We start from the raw sequence: 27,286 nt of genomic DNA on the forward strand, positions 1-27,286 counted from the left end.
GGTTTATATTCTGTAGGTGAGAGAGAGCTAATATGCATTTTAATTTCTAGTGCTTTTAACTTCAGGACAACTTAAACCAGAGTATAACATGGTTATGCTCTACTGCTTCAGTTTTGAGCCATCTTTTAATTGCTTGTGTGCTTAATTTATTAAAGTAGATTAGCTGAGACTGAGTTAGTTAAAGCTGCTTAAAACATCTGTTTTTTTATCTGATGTCTGATGGTGTAGTGCTTTGTCTTGGAAGGTTCAGAAGTCAAAGTATTCACCACTTTTTTAACTGTTCTCTGGACTTGAAGACTTAAAAGATCTTGTCCTTCACAAAGTATTGCAATCTTAGGTATAAAGCTTTTTAAAGACTTTGCGTGTCTCTTGAGTAAAAGAAGAAAGCAGTGTGTCACTTTGCTTACTTTTAGATGCCTGGATCATCATGACACAGGTTCTGAATGTGGAAACTGTAACAACTTCCTTTGTAAAGAAAAAGCTTAATTGTGAACTTAAGTAAGAATGATGCAGATTCCTACGAAAAAAAAATTCAGGATCAAGGATTATGTGGATTTTGTTTCTTTGTTTTAGGATTATGATCCTCCCAGTGAAGGGCAGGTGGTGAGAAGACACCATAAAGGCTATCACAGGGATCCTGTCCTGACCCTTTTAGCCAAATTAAATCAAGCACCTGTTGCTGCACGAGGACAAATGCACTATTTGGAGGTAATTTACTGTCCTTTTTATTGCAACACAGAAGCAAAACACAAGCACGTGAAGTTTGAAGGAAACTATTGTACTCAAAAGCGGGCAAAATCTTAAGTTCATGAAGTTTCAAGCTTATCCTTACTGTTAAGTTCATACACCCCAATCCCTGCTGGAAGTCATTCGCAGATGACACCAAGTTAGGTGCGTGTGTCAACCTGCTCAAGGGTAGGAAGGCTCTGCAGGAGGATCTGGACAGGCTGGACCGATGGGCTGAGGTCAACTGCATGAAGTTCAACAAGGCCAAGTGCCGGGTCCTGCACCTGGGGCGCAATAACCCCAAGCAGAGCTACAGGCTGGGAGAGGAATGGTTGGAGAGCTGCCAGGCAGAGAAGGACCTGGGAGTGATGGTGGACAGTCGGCTGAATATGAGCCAGCAGTGTGCTCAGGTGGCCAAGAAGGCCAACGGCATCCTGGCTTGTATCAGGAACAGTGTGGCCAGCAGGGCTAGGGAAGTGATTGTCCCCCTGTACTCGACTCTGGTGAGGCCGCACCTCGAGTACTGTGTTCAGTTTTGGGCCCCTCGCTACAAGAAGGACATCGAGGTGCTTGAGCGGGTGCAGAGAAGGGCGACGAAGCTGGTGAGGGGTCTGGAGAACAAGTCCTACGAGGAGCAGCTGAGGGAGCTGGGCTTGTTCAGCCTGGAGAAGAGGAGGCTCAGGGGCGACCTTATCGCTCTCTATAGGTACCTTAAAGGAGGCTGTAGGGAGGTGGGGGTTGGTCTGTTCTCCCACGTGCCTGGTGACAGGACGAGGGGGAACGGGCTAAAGTTGCGCCAGGGGATGTTTAGGTTGGATGTTAGGAAGAACTTCTTTACCAAAAGGGTTGTGAGGCATTGGAACAGGCTGCCCAGGGAAGTGGTGGAGTCACCATCCCTGGAAGTCTTTAAAAGACGTTTAGATGTAGAGCTTAGGAATATTGTTTAGTGGGTACTGTTAGTGTTAGGTCAGAGGTTGGACTCAGTGATCTTGAGGTCTCTTCCAACCTAGAAATTCTGTGATTCTGTGAAGGGATAACAATACCTTTTGTGGGTTAGCTTTCCAGTTTCATTTTATTTTCAAGATAGAATGTTTTAGCTTTTTGAGTTCTTCCCAAAGAAATTAATTCTAGACATGTGTAGGAGCAGTTTAATATTTTGTGCATACAAGGGATTGAAGTGTAAATATGGCCTCATGGCTGAACAATGGGTATTAAGTTTCCATTGATCTTTGTGGGAGAACAGCATACAGGAAATCAGCAGGAAACAGCTAAAAGATACTTCATCACAATTCATAGTGGTTCTCAAAATTACATTTTATTAAGAAAAATTCTTTTATTAAGAACAGGTTACAAATAGACAAGTTCATATAGCAAGTATGGGGTGTTGCAGAATTGTTGTCCGCAGCTGATGGCACCATCTGCTCCTCTGTAGGACTGTCCCGTAGGATATTGATGTGTCTCCAGTGGTGCGTCAAGGAGAGGCGGCCAGGAGCGTGGTGTCATGGGCTCGTGTCCATGTCAAGCGCTGAGGCTAGCAGAGAAGCAAAAGCACTAAAAAGCGAACCCCTGTGTGTTGTGCCACCCCCCTCCCGGGCCCACCCTGTCACCAGCCCCACTGTGTTGTGGCCGTGACATCAGTGGGGCTGGTGCCAGCGGCACAATGTGGGAAGGGACTGGGTGTTGACCTTCCTTATCATGTGGCCATGGAGTCCAAGGATCTGTCCTGTAGAATGTTGTCGTGTCATGGGCTCGTGTCCGTGTCCAGCGCTGAGGCTAGCAGAGAAGCAAGTATGGGCAACAAGAGAACCGCCATGTCTAATACCAGGCCTCTCCTGGGCCCACCCTGTCACCAGCCCCACTGTGATGTGGCCTGACATCACCAGGGCCTGTGCCAGCAGCACAATGTGGGAAGATTGGGAGTTGACCTTCCTCAGCATGTGGCCATGGAGTCCAAGGATCTGTCCTGCAGAATGCTGACGTGTCATGGGCTCGCGTCTGTGTCCAGCGGTGAGGCTAGGCAACAAGAGAACTGCCCATGTGTAATACCAGGCGTCTCCTGGGCCCACCGTGTCACCAGCCCCACTGTGATGTGGCCATGACATCAGTGGGGTTGGTGCCAGCAGCACAATGTGGGAAGGGACTGGGTGTTGACCTTCCTTAGCAAGTGGCCACGGAGTCCAGGGATCCGTCCTGTTGAATGTTGACATGTCTCCAGCGGAGTGCTGGAAGAAGGCTGTAGCCATGGTCTTGCTCTGTCATTTTCCAGGATTCTATCTGTAATAATAAATAATAAATAAAAAAAAACAGCTGGAGGGGAGCAGCCGCCCTTCATTGCCCTGGAGGGCCTCTCCTCTCCCTTCTCAGCCCCAACTCATCTGGCTGCTCCTCGGCTGGACTGGCCGGCCTGGCCTGCTGCGGCCCTTTTATAGCTGCTCCCCCTGTGACACGGCCACCGCCAACATTCTGTCCCCTGTGACATGGCCATGGCATCACCAGGACCAGTGCCCACTGAGCAGAAGAAGCGGTTAAATAAAATAAAGTAAAATAAAGTAAAATGAAAGTATAACAACAAACACCAGCCGCTTGTAATTCTGGGGAGGGAAATTCAGCAGCTGTAAGATCGGTTTGAAGATCAGCAGCTCAGCAAAGATTAAAAGAGCATCAAATCCTGCAGGTACTGCCTTCCCACTGCCACATTTTAAAGATTTGTGTGGTACTTGCTGCTGAGATTTGTGGGCTTGAAGGCTCAATTGCAGCAGAAAAATGTTTGCTGTCTGGAGGTGATACTTCACATTGTGGGTATGAAAGATGTCCAGTGCCCAACCCTGTGTCCGCAAGTGCCTGACAGTGCTGAGGATGCCTCAGCCAGAGCTGTAGACTTGCATCTTTCTTTCTCTTATGTGAACCAAAGATTTTGCCAGTGGCTGTCCTGTGCTGCACACTCGAGTGGGACTCAAGAACAAAACCCGTAAATCATCTTCCATCTGCTTGATTCATTGCAGACTGTTACATCCTCTATAGAGGATGGCAAGAAGATGGCAAGAGGCAGCAGGCACAAAGCGAAACCCGGGGGGGGTTTCCTCTGAACATCAGGAAACGTTTAGGTGCTGTGCACGGGCTGCCCATAGAGATGGCTCAGTCTCTGACCTTGGACATCTTCAAAAGCCGGCTGGGCACGGTCATGGGCAACCAGCTCTAGTGGTCCTGCTTGAGCAGGGGTTGGCCTCCAGCCTCAGCCGGTCTGTGATTCTGCAATTTTGGGAAATATCCTAGAGACTCAAAATGCAGAAAAGATGCAGTAAATCCCTAGTGAGAATGCATGGATGCTGCCTTCAGAGAAATGTAGTTGAATCACTAATAGAGCTTAGGGATATGGTTTAGTGGAGGACTGTTAGTGTTAGGTCAGAGGTTGGACTCGATGATCTTGAGGTCTCTTCCAACCTAGAAATTCTGTGATTCTGTGAAGTGATTCCACTTACATTGTCTCTTCTCATGTAAAACTTCTGAAACCACTGAAGTTTACATGTCTCTACAAATAACTTAGCTGTACATAGTGTCACACATACCTTGTTTTCTAGGTGTGTATGTGACTGTTTCAGTGTATCAGATTTGTCCTTTTGAACATCAGGGAAGTGTTTTATCACTTCAGCGATGTAGTTGGTATGTTTGGCAGTTCACTGCACTTACCTGCCTAATACATTTGTACAGCTGTTATGAAGAATAACCATCAGCAAATGTTTTCGTGCTCTTTTGCATATGCTGTTGATACCGATCTTGGAGCAAAACCGCAAAATATTCATATGTGGTTGGCAGAAAAAATCAGACTAACAGAAAAAATACATCTACATCACAAAGGGCAAATGTCATTGTAACACATCTAGGTATTTTCTATGTGGAAAGTAGTGGTTTGGATTGAGTGTCTATCCTAACTGACATAGCTGGAGGAATGTTTAAAGGAAGTGAATTTTGAATACAGCAACACAGTTCATGAGCACCTTTGTTTAGGACAGATCTTGCCTTTTGTGATTTTACTGGTGCATATGCAGTTTCTTCCTTCTGTCTTGGTCAGTTTAGTTTAAATAATTACTGACTTCACTCGCCTCCTTAACTGTTCATTTGTCTGTCTTCATTTTGCTTAATGAGCTCTGGTGGATGAACTTAGAGAATAGATTTCTGCAGCGTCAACTCTGAGCCTAACTGTAATTGTAATGGCATTTTCTCATTAGCACTGCCAATTAAAAAAGCATCTCTGATTTGGTTTTTGGCTTTCCCATAGCTACAGACTGTTCAGTCTGTCCATACAAGACACTAATAAATTCCTCCACAGATCTGGCAAGGTGTGTGCAAGCATACCTTCCTGTGTATAAGAGAATCTCTTGTAGATGTTACTAGTATTGCATTAGAATGATTCCATGTGTGTATGTGTAGTTAGCCATCTTTTTTTTCCTGTATAGAAACAAATTAACTGTTTTTTCATTGTTTTGTTTTGTTGTTTTCAGCTGTGAAAGTCAGAAGCCAGAGAACCATCTGCATTTATGTGCCATCCAAACATATTTTAAAGTTTTTCTCTGACATGCTATACAAAGGCATGCAATAGCTTTTATGTGCTTCCAGTGTTACAGGCAGTCAACAACGGACGTATCTGTAATGCTAAAGACTTCTGTGCCAAAATATAACTTAGGTTCTTATTACTTTGGGACATAGCTAACAAAATAAGTGGTGTTCTTCAGCTCCAATTCTTTTCAGTCCAGTGTTAATAAATGTACATCTTGCTTTCAAAGCCAATTAGACGATAGCTTTTCAGTTTTAGCTTCCTTTATTCAATGCTAGTTGCATAGACTTAAGTTTGCCTGGTTTTGGAATAATTTTTTTATTTTTTTTTTTTTTATTTTTGTCTACCTGCTGTTCTGATGTTGCTGTTCTATGCAGGATTCTGATGACAGTGCTGGGGAGCTCAGTGAAGGTCAAAGACCTAGGCTGACCAGAGCAGAAGAGAGAATCCTAATGGGGCACGCAGTTAATATGGACCATGCAGCTGCTCAGACCTCTGAGAACAGACCATACCAGGATTTCCGTTCTCTGTCACCAGGGCAGCTTGCCCAAACTGCAGGTATGATTGAACTGTTATTTCAGAAGTGAAGGCTCCTGAGAGATCTTGTAGTGGCCTTCCAGTACCTAAGGGGGCCTACAAGAAAGTTGGAGAAGGACTCTTTATCAGAGAGTGTAATGAGGGGACAAGGGACAATGGCTTTAAACTGAAAGAGGGTAACTTTAGATTAGGTATCAGGAGGAAATTCTTTACTCAGACAGTGGTGAGGCACTGGAACAGGTTGCCCAGAGAAGTTGTGGATGCCCCATCCCTTGAAGCGTTTAAGGCCTGGCTGGGGCTTTGAGCAACTTGGTCTAGTGGGAGGTGTCTCTGCCCATGGCAGGGGGTTGGAACTAGGTGATCCTTCAAGGTTCCTTCCAACCCAAACCATTCCACAATTTCTTATATGATTTCTTCTCTGGGACATTTACATAGATTCTAAAAAAAACTTAGTGATTGTTTATTCTTTTCTTCCAAATGTTCTGTATCCATTCAGTGGTTTGTCAGGTTGCACATCCTTCAGTCTAATGCAAGTCAGAACTAAGTGCTATGTCCCAACAGCCACAACAATTAGGGTGCAAGTCCAACATTTCATTTGAGAATTGTTTTTAGGGATGAAATGAAGTAATCGTTGTACTGATATAAAAGTTCATATATTTCAGGGTGTATATCTCTGTACATAGAGCCTTGTAGTGTAGTTTCTCTGTCATAATGAATCACTTACTTGCAGACACATCTTGTAAGAATTCTAGGGATTGTATGGGACCGTATGTGTATGACTATTTTCAGGTTTTCACCCTTTTTATTGTATCATAGAAACATAACATCCCTTTGTAGGATGTTTAAGGTGTTGCTTATGTAGATGTGTAACAGCATCTTGATTAGCAAACTTTCATTTTTAAATCCTTGTTTTTAGTGCTTGAAGTTAAGGATATAAAAAACCAACATGCAAATGAGAAGTGGCACATGTAGTATTTAAAGTGAACAATAATTACAGTTAATTAAGCAATAATTGTAGTTAATTAGATTTAGAATTCTTTCTTTGGCTCTGTATGATAGCAGAAGGGTAAAGTTAGTTCATGATCTGTCAGTGTATTTCTCATAAAGATGCTTTACACACTTGCAGGCTGTGAAAGCATGCTGAATGCAAGATTATACAGAAAATTACCCCTTTAAAAAAGAGTATATACAGGTTTCTTTTCATCCACACAGCAGAGTGAGCAGAGTGAAACATTTTCATGAAGAAGCCTTTCCAATCTCTTTCTAATATGTGTGGTAAAGTGCATTAAGCCTATAATGGTATCATGAACTTTACATCTCTGAAGCTACAATAAATGCTTGCCATGTTAGAAATCTACAGGTGATGAAGCTGATTTTTTTCTTCTGATCTCCACAGAGATGCATTTCCTTCTTCTTTTTACCCCACAAGGACAATTAGAGGGATATACGAAGCACCATGTAAGGAGGGAATCATTCTCTTTGACAGTGCATGTCCATTGTTGAAAAGAATCCACATCCTGTCACATGAGCTGTCTGGGAGATTATTGCTCCAGCTCATCAAGGATTTTTTTTCTTACTTATTTTTCTCTCTCAGCAGAAACTCTTGGAGATGCTGATACAAGTCATGGTCCAATGCTTATGGCTGAACTGGAATCGCAACCCATTTCAAAACGTGTTCTGCAAGCAGCCCAACCAGACTGCAGCGTGACATCTCTCTCAAAGGGTCCCTCCCAGGTAAACTCAAACAATCTTTTCATCACTAGTCAGAAAGTGCAAAATGAAACCTAGGAAAATAAATGTTAAATTTTCATGTTTAGTGTGAATACTGACATCACAGAACTGATGTGTTTGAAGTGACACCTCCAGCTTGGAAGCTGTATGTGAGGTACACGTGTATAATAAAAAATGATTTTACCGTGACAGAATCCAGCAATATGTTTTCTGTTAGGCTCAGATCCCTTTTTTACCTTTGCCATACTTCTTCATTGCTTCACCAGTCTCACAGGACCTAGGAGTATACATACTCAGTTCAGACAGGCTACGCCAATGGTGGAGGGGCACAGTACTTCAAATATAGAAAAATAACGTGCAATATACAGGAAAGGAAGTAATAGCAGAGGTTCAGCATGTAAACCAATGTTTTTAGCATTTTTAGCATTGTAAACCAATGATTTTAGCATTTCAGGAGCTTTGGCTATAATAGTAGGAGCAGGGTTCGGTAGGCAGTAATGGTGATGTACCTTAGGATACTTGAAGGTAGAGAAAGATCCTGTTGATCTCTGCTTGAAATCTATAAAGTTAGTCCTTTGCTACTTTATTAATATGTGCTGTTACCTAGAGATGATGGTTTTCTCACTAAGGGTAAATTTAAATAGTAAGTGGCAAAAAAGTACAAACGAGCTCTTTAATGTGTTAAGCTTCACAGTGTGTTTAAAAGTAATAATACATTTACCATGGTTGGTATGTTCCTGGATGCATTCTGTCTTTACCTGATATTCTGTATTAAGAATAGCCCAAAATATCTTATATTTATCAATCTTATGTTGTTGTTTTGTTGTTGTTTTTGAGGATAGATCTGTATTGAGCTATTGGTTTCTGAGCAGTTCTTAAATATGTCATCTGATGGGATGTGTTGTATCTTGAAAGAGGTTTTTAAATGGTATATACCTCTTTCGCTTTGAGGTCATCAGATTATTTTATTTCTTGGAATGATTGTTCACGGACGAGACTGGATTCTGTTAAACATCAGTGGCTGTTGAGGTGAAGCTTGTATCCTTGCTATCCTTTCACTAGCCAAAAATAACAGGGGCAGGGAGTGTAAAGGGTGTGTTTCCTTCTTTTAGTACCAGTAGTTATGATGAAGAACCCAGTGACATCTGCATCACATACTCTGAAGAATTAGCTGATATAATTGATTCTTGTGTGCCAGGGTACAGGCAAATGGTAATGTACTGTGTGTAAGATGACCCATGTTACTTACAAATTTATGTACATGTATATATGTGTATATCTCATCTTTAGAAACCTATTTTTGCACCTAACCCTTAGTGTGGTGGGGTTTTGTGTTTGTGTTCTTTTTCTTTTTTGCCTGCTGGCATAAAAAACTCACCCTTCCTCCAAACCAAACAAACAAATCCCCAAACTTTGTGTGTGTGGTTTTGTTTTGTTGTTTTCCCCCAAATAAAATATATTCTTCCTGTATGTGGGTGTTCCTCACGTAAGACTCTAAATCACATTTTTTCATGGGCTAGATTTTTAGCTATCCTATGATGTGTCTACCTATAAGTGATAGCCAGAGTAAATATCTGCCTGCATGGGACAAAGCCATGCTTCATGAGACCCTCCACTAGATCTGTGCATCCTTCTCCAAAAAAAGAAACAAAACTTGGTAGCAGGTAATTTGAAAGCAATTTGAAACAAGAGGTACTCAGGCGTTCAGAATGAGTCATTCTATGAAATGTTTTAAGGTGATAATCACTTTAAACTTCTTAAAAGATTTCCTCCCAAGTTATTGACTCTGACATCAGTCATTTCACAATTTGTTTTTCATCTCTAGGCATTGTTTTGCTTTCTTTGAACTAAGATTCTATCGGCTATGCACGAAGCAAGAAGACCAATCCATTTAGGAGCAAAACTAGGCTTTTAGGAGTGTTTGCAGAGAGGCTAGAGAAAATATTTCAGGTGGCGTCCAGCTGGGCCTTGAGTTCTGTAGAGCTTTGTTCTGATTTAACTGGGAAGGCACCTTGTGGACGTTAGGATTTTTATAGCAAAGCCTGGGTGGGTTTTTGTAACCTACCCTGAACGGGATCTTAATTTCAGAGAGGTTCTGGGCAGCAGTGTGGAGCAGCCATACATGTACCACTTGTTTGCTCCGTGTCACAGGTGTCTGGGCCAGATCCTGATCAATAGAAAGAGCATTGTGTTTTCTTATAGGGCAGGAGCAAATGAATTCCTTCTAGTCATGAGGAGGGAAGTCTGTGTGGTCACTCCAAAACAAATGACTTTAGTCATACAGGAATTTTCTTATCTACCCAAATTCCTTAGCTGCTCCTCCATTTCTGGCACTGGACTTTTGTGAGATTTATACGTGCTTTTAGCCACTGTTAGACAGAATGCCAGACTAAATGCATCTTTGGTTTGACCCCTTCAGGCCTTTATTGTTTAACAATATAGGAATGAGCTGCTGCTTGTGGCCACTTTACCCCTGTGTTCTTACTCTAAGAAGCAAGAGAATGACTTGGAGGAAGCTGGGCTCCTCCTGTTCTAGATAAATCATTTTGTGCTCATGGGAGGGTTATGAATGTTGATAATCCTAATTGTGTGGCTAAACATTTCAAAGATGGTAAATCTAAATCATTGAAAGTCCCCTATTCATTATTAGAAAGTCGGTTGCAAAACATTTTCATAATGTTCTTGTACAAGTTGGAATGTTTTTCTACAATCAACATTTTTTGAGTGGGATTGTCACTTTGGTATTCTCATTAGCTTTCATTTTTGGTATTTCAAAAGACATGTTGTGTTTGTTGTTTTTTTTTAAAAATCCTCCAGGAATGCATAATTGTAGGTTAAGAATCTCTGTTATCTCTCAACTTCTGCTTGCACCTCAGTTAAGTTTAATTTTTTTTTGGCTTGTCTTATTAAAAAAAAAAAAAAAAAAAGACACAAACTACAAAGAGACAAACAAACAAACAAACAACAAAAAAACACACAACAAAAACACTAAATGACATTACAAATGAACTCTCATGGGTATACTTCTCTGCTTACATTTAATGTTCTGTAGCATTGATGGCCTTGCAGCACATTTCCATGAGACTTATGGCTAGACCTGTCTGGTTTCAGAAAATCATCTTAAATCTTTCTAATCTTGTCAGCTTCAAATTGTGAACAGAGTAGGTCAGCATCATGTTCTGTAGAGGTGCCTGAGTTTGTGCCAGTCCTCACCAGTCCATCCACGCACACAGTGCCTTGAGAAGCTAGCTTGATCTCAGGTGCATGTATACTTAATTTGGCCAACCTTAGCTCATTGCTGTGCCGAGTGTTAACTTGGCCATGCAGCCAGTGAGGAAGAGAGTGAGTGAATGGCTTACCTTTTTGTTCCTCCTGATTTCTGCAACACTGGCTTAAACTGTCACTGAGTACATGACAAGCATTATCATTACTGTTGAGATGCCCCTTATAGGAGATGGTTGTCAGGAAGCCCTGATTGCATGGTTGGCATCATGTTTATTGTGTGACAGACATATATTTTCTTCTTTTCATCTGTATTTTTGGCTGACTTTTGTTGTGGAGAGTTTCTCTTGCAGAACTAAAGTATACTTTCCTTCCTTTTTATGTGTGGGGGAGCAAAATACTGCTGGTACTTTGTCATCAGGTCTTCAAGATAATACCCATGCTGTTGCTTCTCAGGGCGTATAGTTTTCCCAGAAGTCAAACAGCAATTCTATCCATAGATTCCAAATGCCCTATGATAGGCAAAAAAATATATAATCTTTTTTAAGAATTTCCATTAAAAAACTTATATTCATTTATGGAATCAACAGAATAACTGATTAAATCAATTTTGGCTGTGCTAGAGAACACCTAAGTTTTCTAAATCTCCATGCATCGTTCTAAGTCTTACAGAATCATATGAGCTTCTACAAAGAAAAGAAACTATATCCCAGCCAAAATCAGGACAACTCTGTTTTGGGCTTTCCATCTTTCCTATGTGTATGTGGTGGAATGTTCTTGGGTCACAATTACTGTTCCAGACAGTTAGCACACAAGACAACAAGCATATTTGGCCAATGTGCTGTCTCTCTGTTCAACAAGCAGTGTGCTTGTTGGGTCTAATTAACTGTTTTCCCATCAGCATTGATGCAGACATAGATCCTCATGAAAATTTAAGAAAGAGAGGAAAATTAGTTTAAAAACATTGTCAGGGAAATACATTTTAAACTAGGCATGCATTTTCTAACGCGTGCTGAAATGTTTAGTTATTTATTCCCCTTTTTGTTCAGTAGGATAATACCCATGGAGAAGTCCTGGGTATGGAAGAAAGCCAGGGAAATCTTCAGTTCTTTCTGCCACGTTCTTCTAGTAGGAGTTAAAGGTCTTCTGTGTCTTCAGGTCTAAATGGCGCTTTGCCATACCTACTTCTGCCAGGATGTTAGTTGAGAGGAAGTAGAGTTGCAATAAGCTAATTCAGATCTGAATTCTTTTGAAGCTGAAGGGAAGCTGCACAAGTGCATAACCTTTAATGAATCTTTAAAAACCTCTTAGAATGTTTCTTGAAGCCTCACATAGTTTTACTGTGCTTTTAAATTAAAAATCAGGTTTCTGACACGATTTTAATGTATGATATGTAGGAGGAGAGCCAAAGAGATGCACAAGTTGTGAGACCCCGAGTAATTCATGTGAGAAGGAAGTCTGAAGAGATGCAGCAAGAAGGTAAATTGTCAATAACCTAACACAGTTCTTTCAGTTAAGCACTTAACTTCTAAATGTTGTTGTATACTCATGTATACTAAAGTTCTGATTTTAAAAATTTTGTTTTTATTACTGTGAAATTCCCAAATTTCTGAATGTTTGTATGCAGTACAAATCTGCGTACATACTTTTGGTAATTGCTGGGGTGCACCAAAAAGGTCGGAAATGCATCTGTCTGTGTATGTCATCAAAATCCTTCCAATTAAGGATTTATTTAAATTTTTATTTGTCAAGAGCTTCACAATGTGCATATTATGTAGTCACCTGAATCATTAATTGCTGTTCTGCAAACAAAATACTCAGAATGTGGTGATAGATGGCAGTAGTTCATACGCATGAGAAAATGCAGGGGTACTAGAAGAGAATTGAAAGACAATACAAAGTATTAGGATCATGCAAAGGTGAGAAAAATAGAGATTTTCAGTGTTAAAATGGCCTGGGTTAAGATGGGTTTCAAGCTAGTGTGTAACAGATGTATCTGTCACAAAAGAAAACCACTATCTATGCATAACCATTCTATTTCAGAGATTATTTAACAGTGTTTGATAAAAGTATTAATGATACTGCATGGGAGGCAGAGAATTTTTTTGTTTATTGTAGTTCAAGGTAGTGTTGGAATAACATGAACTATGCATATGACTGCACTACTTAATTATGTTAGCAGATAATAAGTTTGTGGAGGTGATAGAATGAGAAATAGCAATTTTAATCTCAAGTGTTAAGAACAGGAGTCTAAAAATCTGCATGTGTACAATATGTGAATTATAATTGCTCCACCATAACATAGACAAATTCTTCATGCAAGCCCTTTTAAAAATAATTCTTTGAACTTCCATTCTGTGTGTTTTTTTTTTTCTTTAAAACAAACAAACAAACAAACAAAACAACATCTAATTGAATTATAATTCTGACTGAATTATTATGCTTCAACTATCTAAAAGTGGTAAGAAAAGCCCTCGGCCAATGTTATGGTCATGGCACTTGGAACCTAATTTCAAAACCATGGTTTACATATAAAGAAGAAAGGTATGAGTAATGTAAAACTTAGCTTCCATGCACAATTAGTGGAAAAGCTTACAGAGGTGGCATACCTTAGTGCATGTACAACTTTTGTTGTAGAGACATTTATCAATGTGTTTTTTAAGGTGGGTAAATAAAAATTTAATTTGTTAAATGAAAATAAATATAATTTATTAATAAAATTATTAATGAAAATAAAGCCTCATTTTTTTAATATTGGTGGAAAGTGTTTCAATGGCTCTTTCTATACTACATCTTTACAGTTCAGAAAATCAGAATTGTCTGAGGGAAGTGAATTTCCAATAAATTGAGTATCACCTCTGTATTGCAAAAAAGGAAATTATGTGCCAGGTCTGCCTCCTAGGATTGACCTTACCCAACATTAAAAGCAGTCTTCCTCACTAGTGGTTATAGTTATGTCTTCCTCTTTTTCTTCTACCCCACTACTTCCTAGTAAGCGTCAGAGAGGAGGAAGAAGGGCGAAGTAATCTTCCTCACAGTACTTCAGGCTTTCACACCACAACTTTGGCTCAAAGTCTTAACAAGGCAGCACGTCCAGTCTGTATCATCGAGTAAAGCATTGGAGACAGCTGGAGTTGAAATAAAATATTTTTATCAAATCTGTTGCTTTCTAGAGTATTTATCTTAAAATAAAATATTACCTGGAGTGTAAAACAAGGTAATTGAGCACAGGACAAGATCGTCAGATGAAAATGTTTGGCCACAAGATGGCAGTAGTCAATTTTCTTTGAGAGGAACTCAAAAGAAAAAAAAGATGATTTATATACAAGGATAATTTAAATCTCATTCATAGTATACATATTTAATGAGCCAATAAAAGTCTAGAGGATTTGCAAATGGAAACAACTGTCTGTCAGCTTTAAGCAGAAGGTCTTGCCTGTAAGCTTTACCACATTGAACTTAGTCAAAAGGTGGAGGGTAAAAATTAGTAAGAATCATTTGAAAGACAAAACTTGCAACTTGATAAGAGTACATGGGTTTAAGTAAATACGTTTGAAAATTAAGCACATCTGTTACTGTAAGATCAAAGCACCGTGTTTGTTAAACTTCATGTCAGATAGTTGTCTTTACTGAGATAGCAAGGGACAATGAGTACTTGCCTGAAAATGGAGAAGCATTCCAGAGGCAGAATCATTTAGGTATTTTTTTTCAGAGTTTCAAGGATAAGTGGTTTTATCAATAGTAGAGATCAGAAAATCTGGAGCCCTGATACGAAGTGTGAATTCAGGGTGTTGTGAGGAAAAGAGAAATTGTTTTGGACTTAAAATGGGATGTAAATTATCCCTTGCTTTATTTAATCGATAAATACATGACAAGGCTTGATTTATCTTTTGTCTACGGTCATAAATGTATATACGATAGAACTTTCTTTTGTTGTACAAGAATTTTTTGTGGTTTGCAGCGAACATGTGTTTTTACTGAAAGAAAGTTGATTGATGTCCTTTAATGAAAGTTGAAGTTCAGTAGGACTGTTACAATATCATGCCTGAAAGGGTAATGTCTCCTGAAAGTTACAACTGAAAATAAAGCCTGAATGTATTATTAATTGAAATGTGTGCCTTCTCTAGACATAGTGGAGACAGTGGTTTGAAAACATATATTTGTAGTGTATAATCTACATGCATATGTATTTTTGGCTTTATAATACCCTTTAATCTTTATACCAGTCTTTCATATATCTTCATAAATTTAATATGATAATAATTGTTGTGGTTGGTGAATGTACATATCTCCAGAATACAAGCATTTCTAAGGTTTGCATTAGCATAATTCAGAATTCTTAAATTAAAATGAAAGAACAGGTGACAATGCTTGACTGCAGAGCATTTTTAAACTTTAATATGAGCAGCTCAGAACCAAGAAGTGTAGATGTTCTTCACTTAATTATTTTTTCTATAGCACAGACTCTCAAAATGTACCTAGAGAGCATAACTCCATGATAATAATTCCTTTTTATCTCTAGCTAGTGCATTATATTCAGGCAGCCATAAGTACATGGGAAAGTAATATTGGAAGACTGAGCAATTGGCTTTATTGCCACAGAGAGATTGCACAATTGCTTGTGAGAGGAGATGATCTGTGCAATAAATGAAAAAGAGGGCAAGAAGCCCTTAAAATAATCTCTCTCTGTATATATATATATATATATGTTAAAGCAAACAAACATACAAAAAAGAAAACAACAAAGCAACCAAACTTCCAGAATCTTTGCTTGGTTTTAAAAATGGGCTGCTACTTTGTTCTCATTGACATAATGTTGGATTGAAAAAATAGATATAACTAAATATTTTTCTCTCTTCTTCAGCCAGAAATTGCTCTGAGTTAGCTTTGGGGTTATTTTTTTTCCTTAAAACTACTGTGGCATGAGGCAAATATCTAACAGATGCTTCAATAGGAAGGAAGAAGATTAGGATAAGGCTAAAGGTCTTTATTTTTTTTCTTGGAACTGGAACTGTTTTGGTCAAACCCCTAACAACTATTCTATTGAAAGTTTACTTTCTCTGTAATATCCTGCTGTTTCTTTTTTTGGACTGAATCTCTTTCAAGACTTTTGCTAAAGATTGTCCAAAGCACCCTGAAAATGCAGCTAGTGAAGCAAAATAGAGCTGTTCTTTCACACTGTAGGCAGAACACCACCACAACCTGACAGGTAGGATTAGTTTGTGTAGCCTACGGTGTTCCTTGAATTGGACTAATTTCTGAGGGAGAAACCTGGAAATTGAAGTCATGAAATCAATTAGATATAATTATGCCATTTGACAAGCAAATGTTTGTGCTGTAGAGTTCTACATGATTATTTTTTTTTTTCTCTATGCTTCTTCAGAACTCTCATTTCTGGATTATTTTGACTCTGGCTTTCCCATGCAGTTACCTCCCCATGCTATCAGATGGCTCATTGACATAATTCAGTTAATACATTTTACATTCAAGCAAGTCAGGAAACACAGAGCAGTGTTTCCCACAGAAACTCTGCCTTTTTTCTAAGTAGCTTTTAGGTGATCCAAGTGCTCAGAAACACCAGTTCTCAAACAGGGCTCATTTGCTTTTTCTTCATGCGCTGTTAGCTTTTTCTTCATAGCTGTTATATGCATTAGAAATGTGCATCTCTGTAATACGAATGCATTTTGCATAATATCCCCATGTAAAATTCTCAGTCGCAAACTTCAGAGTCTCTAGTTTGAATTACCATAAGTCAGTATTTGGCTCTTAGAGTGTTTTGAACAGTAGATTAGAATTGCTCGGGTTTTGTAAATATTATTTATCTGTTATGTGTCATTTATACCTGTTTGCTTTTTTTTTTTTCCCCAGTGATTACCTCAACTATTTTTCAGACAAAAGGCATCTTAATTAATTGAAATACAAATAATCAGAGAGAAAAACAGAAAATCAAAAAAAAAAAAGTTTATACTACAGAAAGCTGAGCCAAGCAGTCTCATACTGCCTTGCAGGATGAGGATCTGCTAGAGATTGACATGCTCAAGAAGAAGATGCTCTCCTCTCCTCTGTGATCCTTTGCACACCATGTATTTAACTGGCCCTTTTCATTTTTGATTTGCATGCATTAGGTTTTTGGTCACTTCACAATTTCCGTCAACTTCTCAGAAGTTGAAATTATTTCTGAGAGTTCTCCTCTTCCTGCATACCTCCTTAAGTGGCACGGAGGGAGACAGCACTGCCTCACTACCAAGTATTGCCAAGGCACTTCTGGCCTTGTGCTGAGGCTAAGTCCCTCCTTTGGTCTGTACACGGCACTAGAAATTTTCACTTAAATTCCAGCACCAGTTGTTTTTTTTTCAGCAGAAAGAGAAAGAAAAACTTGTTCATACTGACATCGTCACTAATTAAAGGGTTTCTTCCTCTGGAGACTGTGAAATACTTGGATTTTTACTTGTCTTTTTTCACATTTACTGGGGCTCAAGTTGAATATTTAGGAATTTTCATCTGATTCTCTCCCTAAGCTTAGATTTTAAAAAAGTGCAGGTGATCTAATCCAGTGACATGTGGTAACCCTCAAAGCACATTTCATGTATCATAAACGTGAAATTCAGGGTAGTAACAAAAATAAGCTTGGTACTTGATTCATACATGGGGTTATGGTGTGCTAGTAATGCTGGACTGGTCCCTTTTTCATACTGGGAACCTGAAAAATGCTTGGAAATACTACACCGAGCATCCTTGTGCACCTTCTGGAGTTTGTATGTCCTTTTTGCCTCAAAATATCATATGATACCTGGTGTGGCTGAATGCATCTCATGGCAGAGACACCAGCGGGTTCTTTGGATCTTCTGTTCTAAAGTGTTTCTTAATAATGTGAAGGATTTTCCTTCCAATTTTACTGTTTTTTTTTTTTGTTTGTTTGTTTTGTTTTGTTTTTAGTTTAGTTTTTAAATTTTGTAGATTTATAGTTGCATTTGCTTTTTAAACTCTTGTGGCTACCTGCTGGAACCAAAGTAGTCCACACTGGCAGGCAGCTCTGTTAAGCTGTATGTGACAGCCACTCCCTGCTTTATCCCTGCAATGTGGATTTCTCTCTGTTTTTCCTTTAAAAAAAAAAATAAAATAAAAGTTTGTTTATTCTTTGGTTATTCTAGGCGGAATCCTCAGCAAGAGGAGAGAACCTCTTTCTGCTGCATATCCACTCTTAAGAGAATTGTAACATACCAGCTGAGAGCTTGAAATTGCTATTTCCACTTTGGCGTTCTACCTTTTGATTTTCTTTTTTTCTTTTTCTTTTTTTTTAACCAGTTCCACTTTCTAGTTGTGCAAATCCACCTACTGTAAGCCTGTCTGGTGGCAAAGAGGGATTTCATATAAGTAGGTTACCGCAGCGTTGCTAATTTCCCTGATGCTCATCCAGCCAGGAGCTAAGCACCAAAACTAAAATGCGGTGCTCTTTTCTTTTGTGTATTTCTCATGTGCTGGTGAATCCATCAGAGGTGCTGTGCATTGCAGGCGAGGTATGGCTTTGATACAGGCTCACATCTCCTGGACACTAACACACTCCTCACCAGGCTATCCAAATAGTTGTGCCAAAGCTGCCTTTCTCACAGCCTGTGGAGGATGTGTAAACACGCTGGGATCTGACTGAAGCAGCTTTGTATTGTGTATTATGATTTGTATGCACTTTTACAAACTTACAGTAATTGCTGTTGCCTTCATTGTAAAGAACAAAAAATAAACACACACAATAAACCTCCTAAATGGGCACCGATCCCACTGGCACTGATCTTGAGTAGCTCTGAATAAAAGCAGATGGTAGCAAGCCGCCTGGGCTGACCTGCTTTCCCCTTTCATGCAAACATTGCTTATATAAAGGGGGGACACACAGAAAAAATTAATGGGCTTGGGCAAGCCACCTAAGGACAGAGACTCCCCACGTACTTCATGCTTACATCAGCCTGAGGGCTGTTTCCAGTTAGCTCTTCTCTGGAGGGAGAAGTTTCTCGCAAATTAGTGGTTCCACAGCCCTGTGCCATGGTTTATAAGAAGGACCTGGTGTGTGGCTGGGAGGTGAGCATCCTGAGCTGCTCTGTGTGCCGTGTGTGTTGCAGCAGGTCGTGGCAGGTGTCAGAACAGTCTGTCCTGAATGTGCTGCTCAGTTGTATAGGGCCTGAAGTCCCTTTACACATCCTCTTTGTGGTAATGTGATCGGCTGAGCAGCCCTTAGCACCCGTCCCAGCCATCTCAGCTAGACCGACTCCCAGTTGGTTCACTCAGTGGGTTTCACTGTAGGATCCCTTAGGATGACCATCCTGGACTGGGTTAGTAGGCATTTCAGAAAGCCTCTTATCTCATGTTTCCTTTGTAGTGTGGAAGTTGCATTTCTTTTTTAGAAGGCACTGGTATCAGGCCAGGAAAGTCTTTAAGGCTGGTGACACATTGTGTGGATACTGAATGGTGACAGAAGAAGACAAAGAGCATTACAAGCACGTATTTCAGCTCGAAGAAACATTTACAGCGCAGTAATAGGAGAAACGTGGGCTTTCTCTCCTCGGTACAAAGGGTTTGTTTTATTTTTCTGGTTGGCAGAGGAAGCAGATATTGCCCTTTATAATTTCGTGGCTTGTAAGCATCTGAGAGAAAAGCACCAGGATGAACAGCTTCTGCTTTCCTGGCTGTGCTGAGCCTTGGGCAGGGGCAGCTGGACACCCTTCAGCTCTACCTGTTCTTCAAAGGCTCTCGGTTCAGCTTTTTAAAGCACTCCATCAAAATCAGAAGGAGCCAGCTGTTTGTGTGAGGAACGCCTGGGTAGAGGAGAAATTACCAGGACAACGGTACATACAGCGTGTGGAGGTAGCTTAATGCGAGCAATGAATAATCCACAGTCTTTGCCTGCAAACCTCTTTTATAAAGGGAATGAGGGATTTACAAACGCTGTCATTCTCAGCCATTAAACTTGTTTCTTTTTTCTTTTTTAATGCTTTGTAAATTTTCCCCCTGCTAGCCGAGGCAAGGCATAGCTGTGAAGTTGTTCTTAATAAAACCGAACTAGCCGATAAAGATGGATATTTAGATGATTGGTGTCCACAGTCAAATCGTAACATTATTATTTTTTTAATTTTACTGCTTATTATATTGTGAGAGGGTTTGACTTACAGGCAATTCTCATGTTCATGAACAGTGTAGTTACCTACGTATTTTATTTTACTCATTTCTGTGGATCCTTTAGGAGTAAGCAGACCTATTCCACGCATTGAACAGAGGCCAGGCTTTTCTATCACCTTCTTCTCCATACAGTGATACAAAGACTGCCCATAATGGAATATGAAATCTTTGCAGTGCCCACGTTAAGATAGGCCATGTCAAGGTTAATTGCTTAGAATTAGGAGTAGAGGAAGCTTTCAAGTAAGGCAACAGGCCCTAGAGTAAATGTTATTTAGGAAGTTTTCCGAATCAGGAATACTATATAAATAATTGCACTGCTCCTCTTTGATAACATGCTGACTGGGAGAAAATGCAGTCTGCCAAAGTAGCTTTCTTCTTCAAAATGGGGTAAGGACTGGTGAGTGAAGATTGAAGATGTAATGTGTGACCTGTTGCTCTCTGCCGAGATTGCATGTGGGACTCCATTTTATAAGGGTTGAATATGTGCAGATGTAAGGCTTGGCTAAAGCACTTTTTATCTTCCATAAAACTCATTTTGAAAGTAAAATAGCAGAGTTTCTCGTCCCTGAAATACCTGTTTCAAGTATGCTTTCGGTGGCTGCATTTGCAAGGAACGGTAGTAAATAACGGGGATGGGTTACATTTTGTCTGTGGGCTACTGTGTTCTGGTTCTCATCATGAATGCTGTCTTTCAGGAAAAAAAAAAAAAAAAAAAGTACACCTTCAAAATCTTAATTTAGATTTAGAACCTTTGTGTATCTCTTGTCACTTGGAGACTGTTTTTCTTCTCTAATGTAAAGCTTCTGCTTTGCTTTTAAAGCAGGAAGAGCTGTTTTTAAGCACGCTTCTAAACAACTTGAGTGCAAGTCGCTGAGTGTGACACAAAATTCGTAGCAGTTCTGTAAAATGTGTTTTTCCCCAACGCTTTAGCTGCAGGGAGGTGACTGTTTCTCTTTGTGTACAGCATGACTTTGACTTTCTATTAACACTTTCTTCTTTAGTGTCAGATAGGCACGTGTCTGTAATGCAAAATAATCCATCATCAACCATAAGCAAAGAATGAAAATGTGCATCTCTCAGGCCACGCAGAGTCAGGTAGAATCACATTTACGGTTTGGGTCAAAATTATGCATTCAAAGCAGGTTAGGCTTAATCTGGTGCGACCTGCTGATCTGCATCCTACCTCTGTTGTTACAGTACAGCAATCATCTCAGCGTTGCATACTGTGGCCTCGTTTTCTGCACTGCACCTATTGCAAGACTTGGGCAGAGCTGTGCTTGGTTTAAAGACAGCACAACAGCTGCAGTTTCTGTCCCTGGTCAGGCCACCATATCTTCAGTGGACGTACGAGGCATGGAATTTGCTGGCAGTTGCTTCATTTCTGTTGTTTTTTGGTGGTTTTTTTTTTTTTTTTTTTTTTTTTCAGTTTGTTTTTATAACCCTAAAACCGTAATTACAGATCTTGAGAAAATTGTTTTATTTACTTAACAGCTGCCATTGTGCGCTGTTATGTAAATCACAATTAATAAATGGGAAATATTTACTCGCTTGTGTTACAGTGTAAATACACGATTAGCTTCTTTAAAGTGCATGTTGCTGCTTTCGGTAATTGGAACAGATCCTAGAGGCATGCAAGCAGCGAGATTACACAGGGAACGCTTGTTTCTGAAGATGAAGCTTCCTTCCTGAGTTGTTTTTTAAAAAAAAAAAAGAAAGAAAAGAGGGGGGAAAGAGTTTCCTGTTGAGAGTCCTCACGTTAATGGACGGCCAGTCGTGCCTCCCCCTGCTCCAGCTGGCCTTTGCATACAGCCCTTTGTGGAGGCGTTCTCTGACTAACGCTGTCTAAAAACATTTTTACAAGAGCTATAGAAGCATTGGGGTTTGCCTGTGCAGGCAGACGTGGGATTTAGAGAGATTTTTGCTCCTCTCTCATCTGCTTTTAAACGCGAGGCTAAGACAGTCGCTATCTCTGTGGTTAGGGGCTGATAAAGGCTGCTCTGTTCCTGGGGTTCCTAATCTGGAGAGGGCCTAACGAAGGGACTCAGGCCAAAGTTTCAGCTGTACGTAAAAAGAATGCGTTCTGACCCCGATATATATGATGTGCAAAATGAATAATAGCAGCACTGCAGGCGAAATCCTCTCTGCTACGATGTGACAACCCGCCCCTTCATCGGAGGGTTCAAGAATTTGGCTGTGCTTTTGGAAAGGAGCCTCGTGGTCCTGCTGGAGAGATGTCTGAGCTCAGACAGAGCGCAGTACACAACGGCTTTGTTAGAGTGTTGGCTCCGTGCTTACGGCAGGAAACTGAAGGAAAAATGTCCTTTTCTACCTACAGTCTTTTCTGAAATAAAACCATGCTCACGGGCTCGAGCTCCCCAGTAGCTAGAAGTTAGAACCACTCAGGACAACAGGGAGCCCCTGACCCCATACTCTGTTAATTCAGTAAGTCCTTTCCTCCCTTTTAGGACAAACTCCCCAGCTCTGTCTATCCAGAGTTGGCTGTTAAACGAGAGCCATACACTCAGCTCTTTAACTCAGCTCTTTTTGCCAGTCTGCATGGGAAGTGAAGCACTAATAAAGAAGAGTCGTCTCCATGCATACCCGTTGTAGGCCAGAGTGGTATATTTAGAAGATGTTTACTTCATCCAACACTGCTCAGAAATCCAGGAATCAAGCCATCTCCAGCAGTAGTGGAGCTCAGGAGATGTGTGGTGGTGCACTGAGGCTGACGGATCCCAGGACGATGGGATTTAAGGCATCCAGGACGTTGTTCGTCACCACATTTTGTAGGTGCGCTTGCTTGGGTACCCCGAGGATGTGCTGTCCAACCTTATGTACCGAGCACTGCAGCACAGAGCTTGCCAGAGCGAGCATTTTGAAGTGTATGAAAAGAAAGTTCAGATGTTTTCAGTCTGAGAGTGAAATTGCAGAAGGCCCTTAGAGGTCTGACTTATTGTGCAATCTCTGTAAGTAATTTGTAATCAAAATACCTTTGCACATGTCACTTTTATATTTCCTGTAATAAAACAGCAAGAGCAATTAAGATTTTGGACCATAATCTTCTACAAACATGCTTCTCAAACTGAAAGGGTTGGGGATTTTTTGAGTTATGGCTGAAATAGCTGTTTTTTAAACTTGTGATTGTTTCCAAAAAAGCTTGATAATAGCTTTTTTAATAGACTTTCCACTGTAGCCTGACAAACAAGACTGTTATGTGGTAACATAATTGATCTGAAGTTTACTTCTGAGAAAGTAAAATAAATAAAAACACAGAACTCTGCACAAAACTAGAAGACATCTGTATGCCAGTAACTCAGCATGTGACCTAGTGGGCTTTATTCATTTAAAATCGGAACGAATCGGTAAATATACTGCTGTATTCATGCAAATGTCTCAGAGTTAGTGTGTCTAATAACACGCTGTGTGCTGTTCATCTGCAATGTTGTTTGACACAGTTCAGAAAGTTGTCTGAGGTCTTGGCATTCTTCAGGAAACATTAGATTAATACAGCCTTCTTTGTCATGTAATTTTTTTCTGTTTAAGTAGGTGTGTGAAGGCTGGTGCTACATAAATGAATTACACGGACGGCTTTGGAGGAAGAGGGTGCTTGTAAACTGGACTGAAATTAATGAATATAAGAATTAGAAATCAAAACTTTATGTTTAGTCTGAGGAGAAACAATTCCTTAAACCATAACCACATGGCTGTTTCTTGTTTGCATCAACTCTGGTTGACTGTTATTGTCTTCTGTTAATTCTCTGGGGCAGTGGCCTGACTTTGTTGAATGAGCCAATTGTTTTCCTTTGTGTTGCCCATCAAGTAAGTCCCCATCTGGTTTGTATCAGACTGTTTTCACAGCCAACAACTGCTGCCTTTTCTATATCCTGACACTTAAGGGCCCCATGCTATCAAAGCATTGCTGTGATAGCCTGTCTGGCTGGGCCTATACAGCTGTGCCTTGCAGCTTGAAGCTATTACCCAAGTAATGGTAACTTAGAACTTGAACTGGCTCTTATTCCCATCGGTGTCGTGTGTACAGTGAACAGAATACATTTTTGTTGAACTCAGGCCTCGACAAAAAATTCTTTAAAGCTCTTACTTTGGTTTATATGATTGGTTAGTTTTTATTTTCCAGCGGCTTCCTGTATCTAGAGGCAGTTACGTGCTCTTCTAAAACATTAATGAGTACAAGACAAGCGATATTTATTTAAGGCACTGTTGTTATTACTTACTTTTATGGTACATTAAAGCTCAATAAGTGAAAATTAAACAAGCAAATGATTCTTAATGGGGATTTTTCTTATCAGATTTAGAATACATTTCCAGCAGTAGACAGGAAACTTTCTGGGCATGATAAATGTAGGTTGTATGAATAATGCTGCACCTTGGCTACTACTGTACTCACTTTCCAAGCAGTTCCCTGAAAATAAAGAGCAGTGAACACTGAGTCTGCATTAACTTGTTTATTTCTCTCCTGAAGGAGCAGGGAAGGGCTGGAGAACTCACTGTAACCTGGGCAGCAAAGCTGTGCTGCAGTTTGCATTACAGAACCATGAGGGGCTCCAGGTGTGATCCAGGCCCCTTTCTGCCAGGCTTCCCGTGTCGTAGGAGACTGCCCTGTTCTCAGAGACCTTAAAGATTAAATATATATATATATATATATCAAATAACAGTGACATTGAAATGTTGTTCTCTAATGTAGATGTTCTTTTCTGCTCTTGTGCAGGCAGTGCAGCCATATAGCTCTTAGTGACAGAATGGTCATGAGGGGAAATGTGTTCCCAAACTTGTCTATGTAGAGAATTTTAAGTGTATTCTGGAATTGGTTCTTTCATGATAGCCCATGTTTAAGAGAGGGAAAGAAAGAAAGAAAATAATGGATAATGTGTTTAAAATTTCCGATCCTTCCATGATTGTGTGCAGAAGCTGCAGGAAAGCAGACCGATGTATCTGGTACTTGCAGAGTAAGTGTTCCTACACCTAGGAGTGTGGAGGTATGTGTGTAATACATATGTGATATGAATTAATTGGCTTCAAGTAAGTTACTGGAGAGATGTTAAATTCCATAAGATGCTTTAAAATCTACTTATGGACCAAAATGACTCATACATGATCTTCTTCAGTATTAACATTTTGTATAGCCTTGCACGCACATGAGGTACATATGTAACTAAGTTAGATCCTAATTCTTCACCTGCAAATCTTGTAAGTCCCAGGCTTCAGCTACTGTTTTGTGGAATTGTGTGTTGTGTGCGAGCTCATCTCAACTCGAGGCCTGCAGAGCTTTTCAGGAGTTTTTGTACCTTTGTGCGTTTTGTACTGCTGCACAGTGTGTGTGATTGTGGCAGATGGGGAGTGTTCAAATAACTGCTTTTATATGTCATTGCCAGAAGTTGCTTTCTAAGGGTAATTTCCACAATTGCTCTTCCTACAAACACCGTACAAGTCGTGGATCAGGAGGTGCAGCGTGTGCTCTAGCACCGTGCACAGATCAAGCACCTGTGCTGCTCACCTGCACGAGTCGTGGAGCACACAACATCCTGCACCTCTGCAAGGAAACCGCTCCCACACACTCCTCCTTGCTTTCCCTACGCATTCCTTTCCACTCCAGATCGTGGCCAGGAATATTTAAACCCAGACAATTGATAAATGAATTTCATTCAGGCTGCTTACGAGCTATATTAATCACACGGCCCAAAGCAGTGAAGAAAGCTGTTGGTGAACTGAGTGCGAGCCAAGTTTGGCACCACCACTTTGGACTGGGAAAAGCGACTGTCAGAGAGAGCAATGCTTTCTGAAGGAAGTTGGCACTGGGCAGGGAAAAGAATTACCACCACCAGGTAGCAGAGCCAGCTTCTTCGAAGTTTCAAGTTTCGTGTGTGTGCAGTTTTGGAGGTGAAGGACATCTGCCCAGGTGAGAAGCCAACATACATGGTTGTGTTGATGTCTTGGAGGGCACTGCCAGACTGCTGCTGCTCAGGGATCTGTGCAGAGCAGCATCTGGGTCGCTCGCAGCAGTCCTTGGTTTCACTGCTGCTGTTGGGACCTTTGGGCAGTGCAGAAATCTGCGAGAGGCACAGTGCTGCTGGGGGCATCAGCAGTGTTTTCCCTGCTTCTAACAGCAGTTAGCAGAGATGGAAGGGTGTCATTTAAAATAAGTAGTAAAGTGCATGAAGGGTTAAGGAGTATGCTAAGTAGGCTGCCTAGCTGTAGAGCAGTGTGTTTCTGCAGTTCAATGACTTTATCGATTTAGAGCTATTTGTGAGCTCTTTTATAGAATCAGAATGGCTCAGGTTGGAAGGGACCTTAAAGATCATCTAGTTCCAACCCCGAACAGTCAGAGTCACCCAAGTGTTCCAAGGGGTTTTGTTTTTGTCCTTTCCCATGTAACAGGTGCTTGGGTTTTTGTTTCTCTCTCCTCTCCTCTTCTCCCCACCTTTGTTTTTTTCTTTTAGGAAGAATGCTCATTTCTATTGCACAAAGTTTAAACATTTTAGACTTTAACAAATGTCAAAGTAGCACATTAAAAAAAGAGGTATTTGCTGTCAGATTTTTCCAAGTGTCTGGTCCAGGGCACAAGGTTGTAGAAGCAGTGTTACCCGTCATCGTGTTGGTATTCATTTCAAGAGGAGGCTTAGATGGTCTTTGTAAGAACAAGGTCTGGACACTTGTGTATGAAGTGTCTCCCAGCAGATCTTCCAGTAAAGACATTTAATATTTTTATTATTTTAAAGTATGCCTACTTATGTAGGTTAGTATGGTATTCTTTTTGAGCTATAGAAAAATTATTTACCTCCTTAGACTTCCTAGAATTGCTTATTGCCAATACTTCTTTCAAAGTTAATTGATAGGCATAAATGGTAAGATCTTCAGTGGCCATCTTCTGCTGTTTAACAAATGGCTCGAAAGGAGGTCTTTTAACTTTGACTTTGTCAACATGCGTGCTAGAAATGTGTGTGTAGAGATGTTGCAGTGTTTATTGAAATAAATCAGAGAAATGCTAACTGTATAGGGCTGGATTGGTTCTGCCTTGCTTTGCTTTGTTTTCATGGGGAGGGGGAATGATCTTTTTAAAAGGTGCAATTACCAAACTGGATTAATTGTGCTGTAGGTATAGGTTTTTTAATAAGGCACATTTTTGTAAGGATAGTACAGTAATGGCAAACTGTTTCCATATGGAGAATCCCATGACTTTGAAAGTGAAAATCACCAAAACAAATGCATGAGGTTGTGTGAATGTGCAAGTATGCAGGATAGAGAACTACAACAAGATGAAGTGGTCATCTAGAAAAAAAAAAAAAAAAAAAGGTTGTTACTTGAACAGGTTTTTGTTCTGTGTGTATCTTTTATAAG

General features: G+C 40.3%; 1 protein-coding gene across 1 annotated transcript in view; it reads left to right on the top strand.

Moving 5' to 3' along the window:
* Window positions 1-27,286, top strand: part of KIAA0586 — a gene marked incomplete at its 5' end in the record, with an annotated part of 70,064 nt that overhangs the window by 34,737 nt on the left and 8,041 nt on the right. Inside the window, 4 exons of the mRNA XM_082760958.1 lie at window positions 574-708; window positions 5,656-5,836; window positions 7,410-7,549; window positions 12,166-12,247. Of these exons, the coding sequence (XP_082617084.1) occupies window positions 574-708; window positions 5,656-5,836; window positions 7,410-7,549; window positions 12,166-12,247 (538 nt within the window). The remainder of the gene's footprint in view (window positions 1-573; window positions 709-5,655; window positions 5,837-7,409; window positions 7,550-12,165; window positions 12,248-27,286) is intronic.

The sequence above is a fragment of the Aythya marila genome (assembly GCF_965140915.1).
Source record: "Aythya marila genome assembly, chromosome: 5".
Taxonomy (NCBI): Eukaryota; Metazoa; Chordata; class Aves; order Anseriformes; family Anatidae; genus Aythya; species Aythya marila.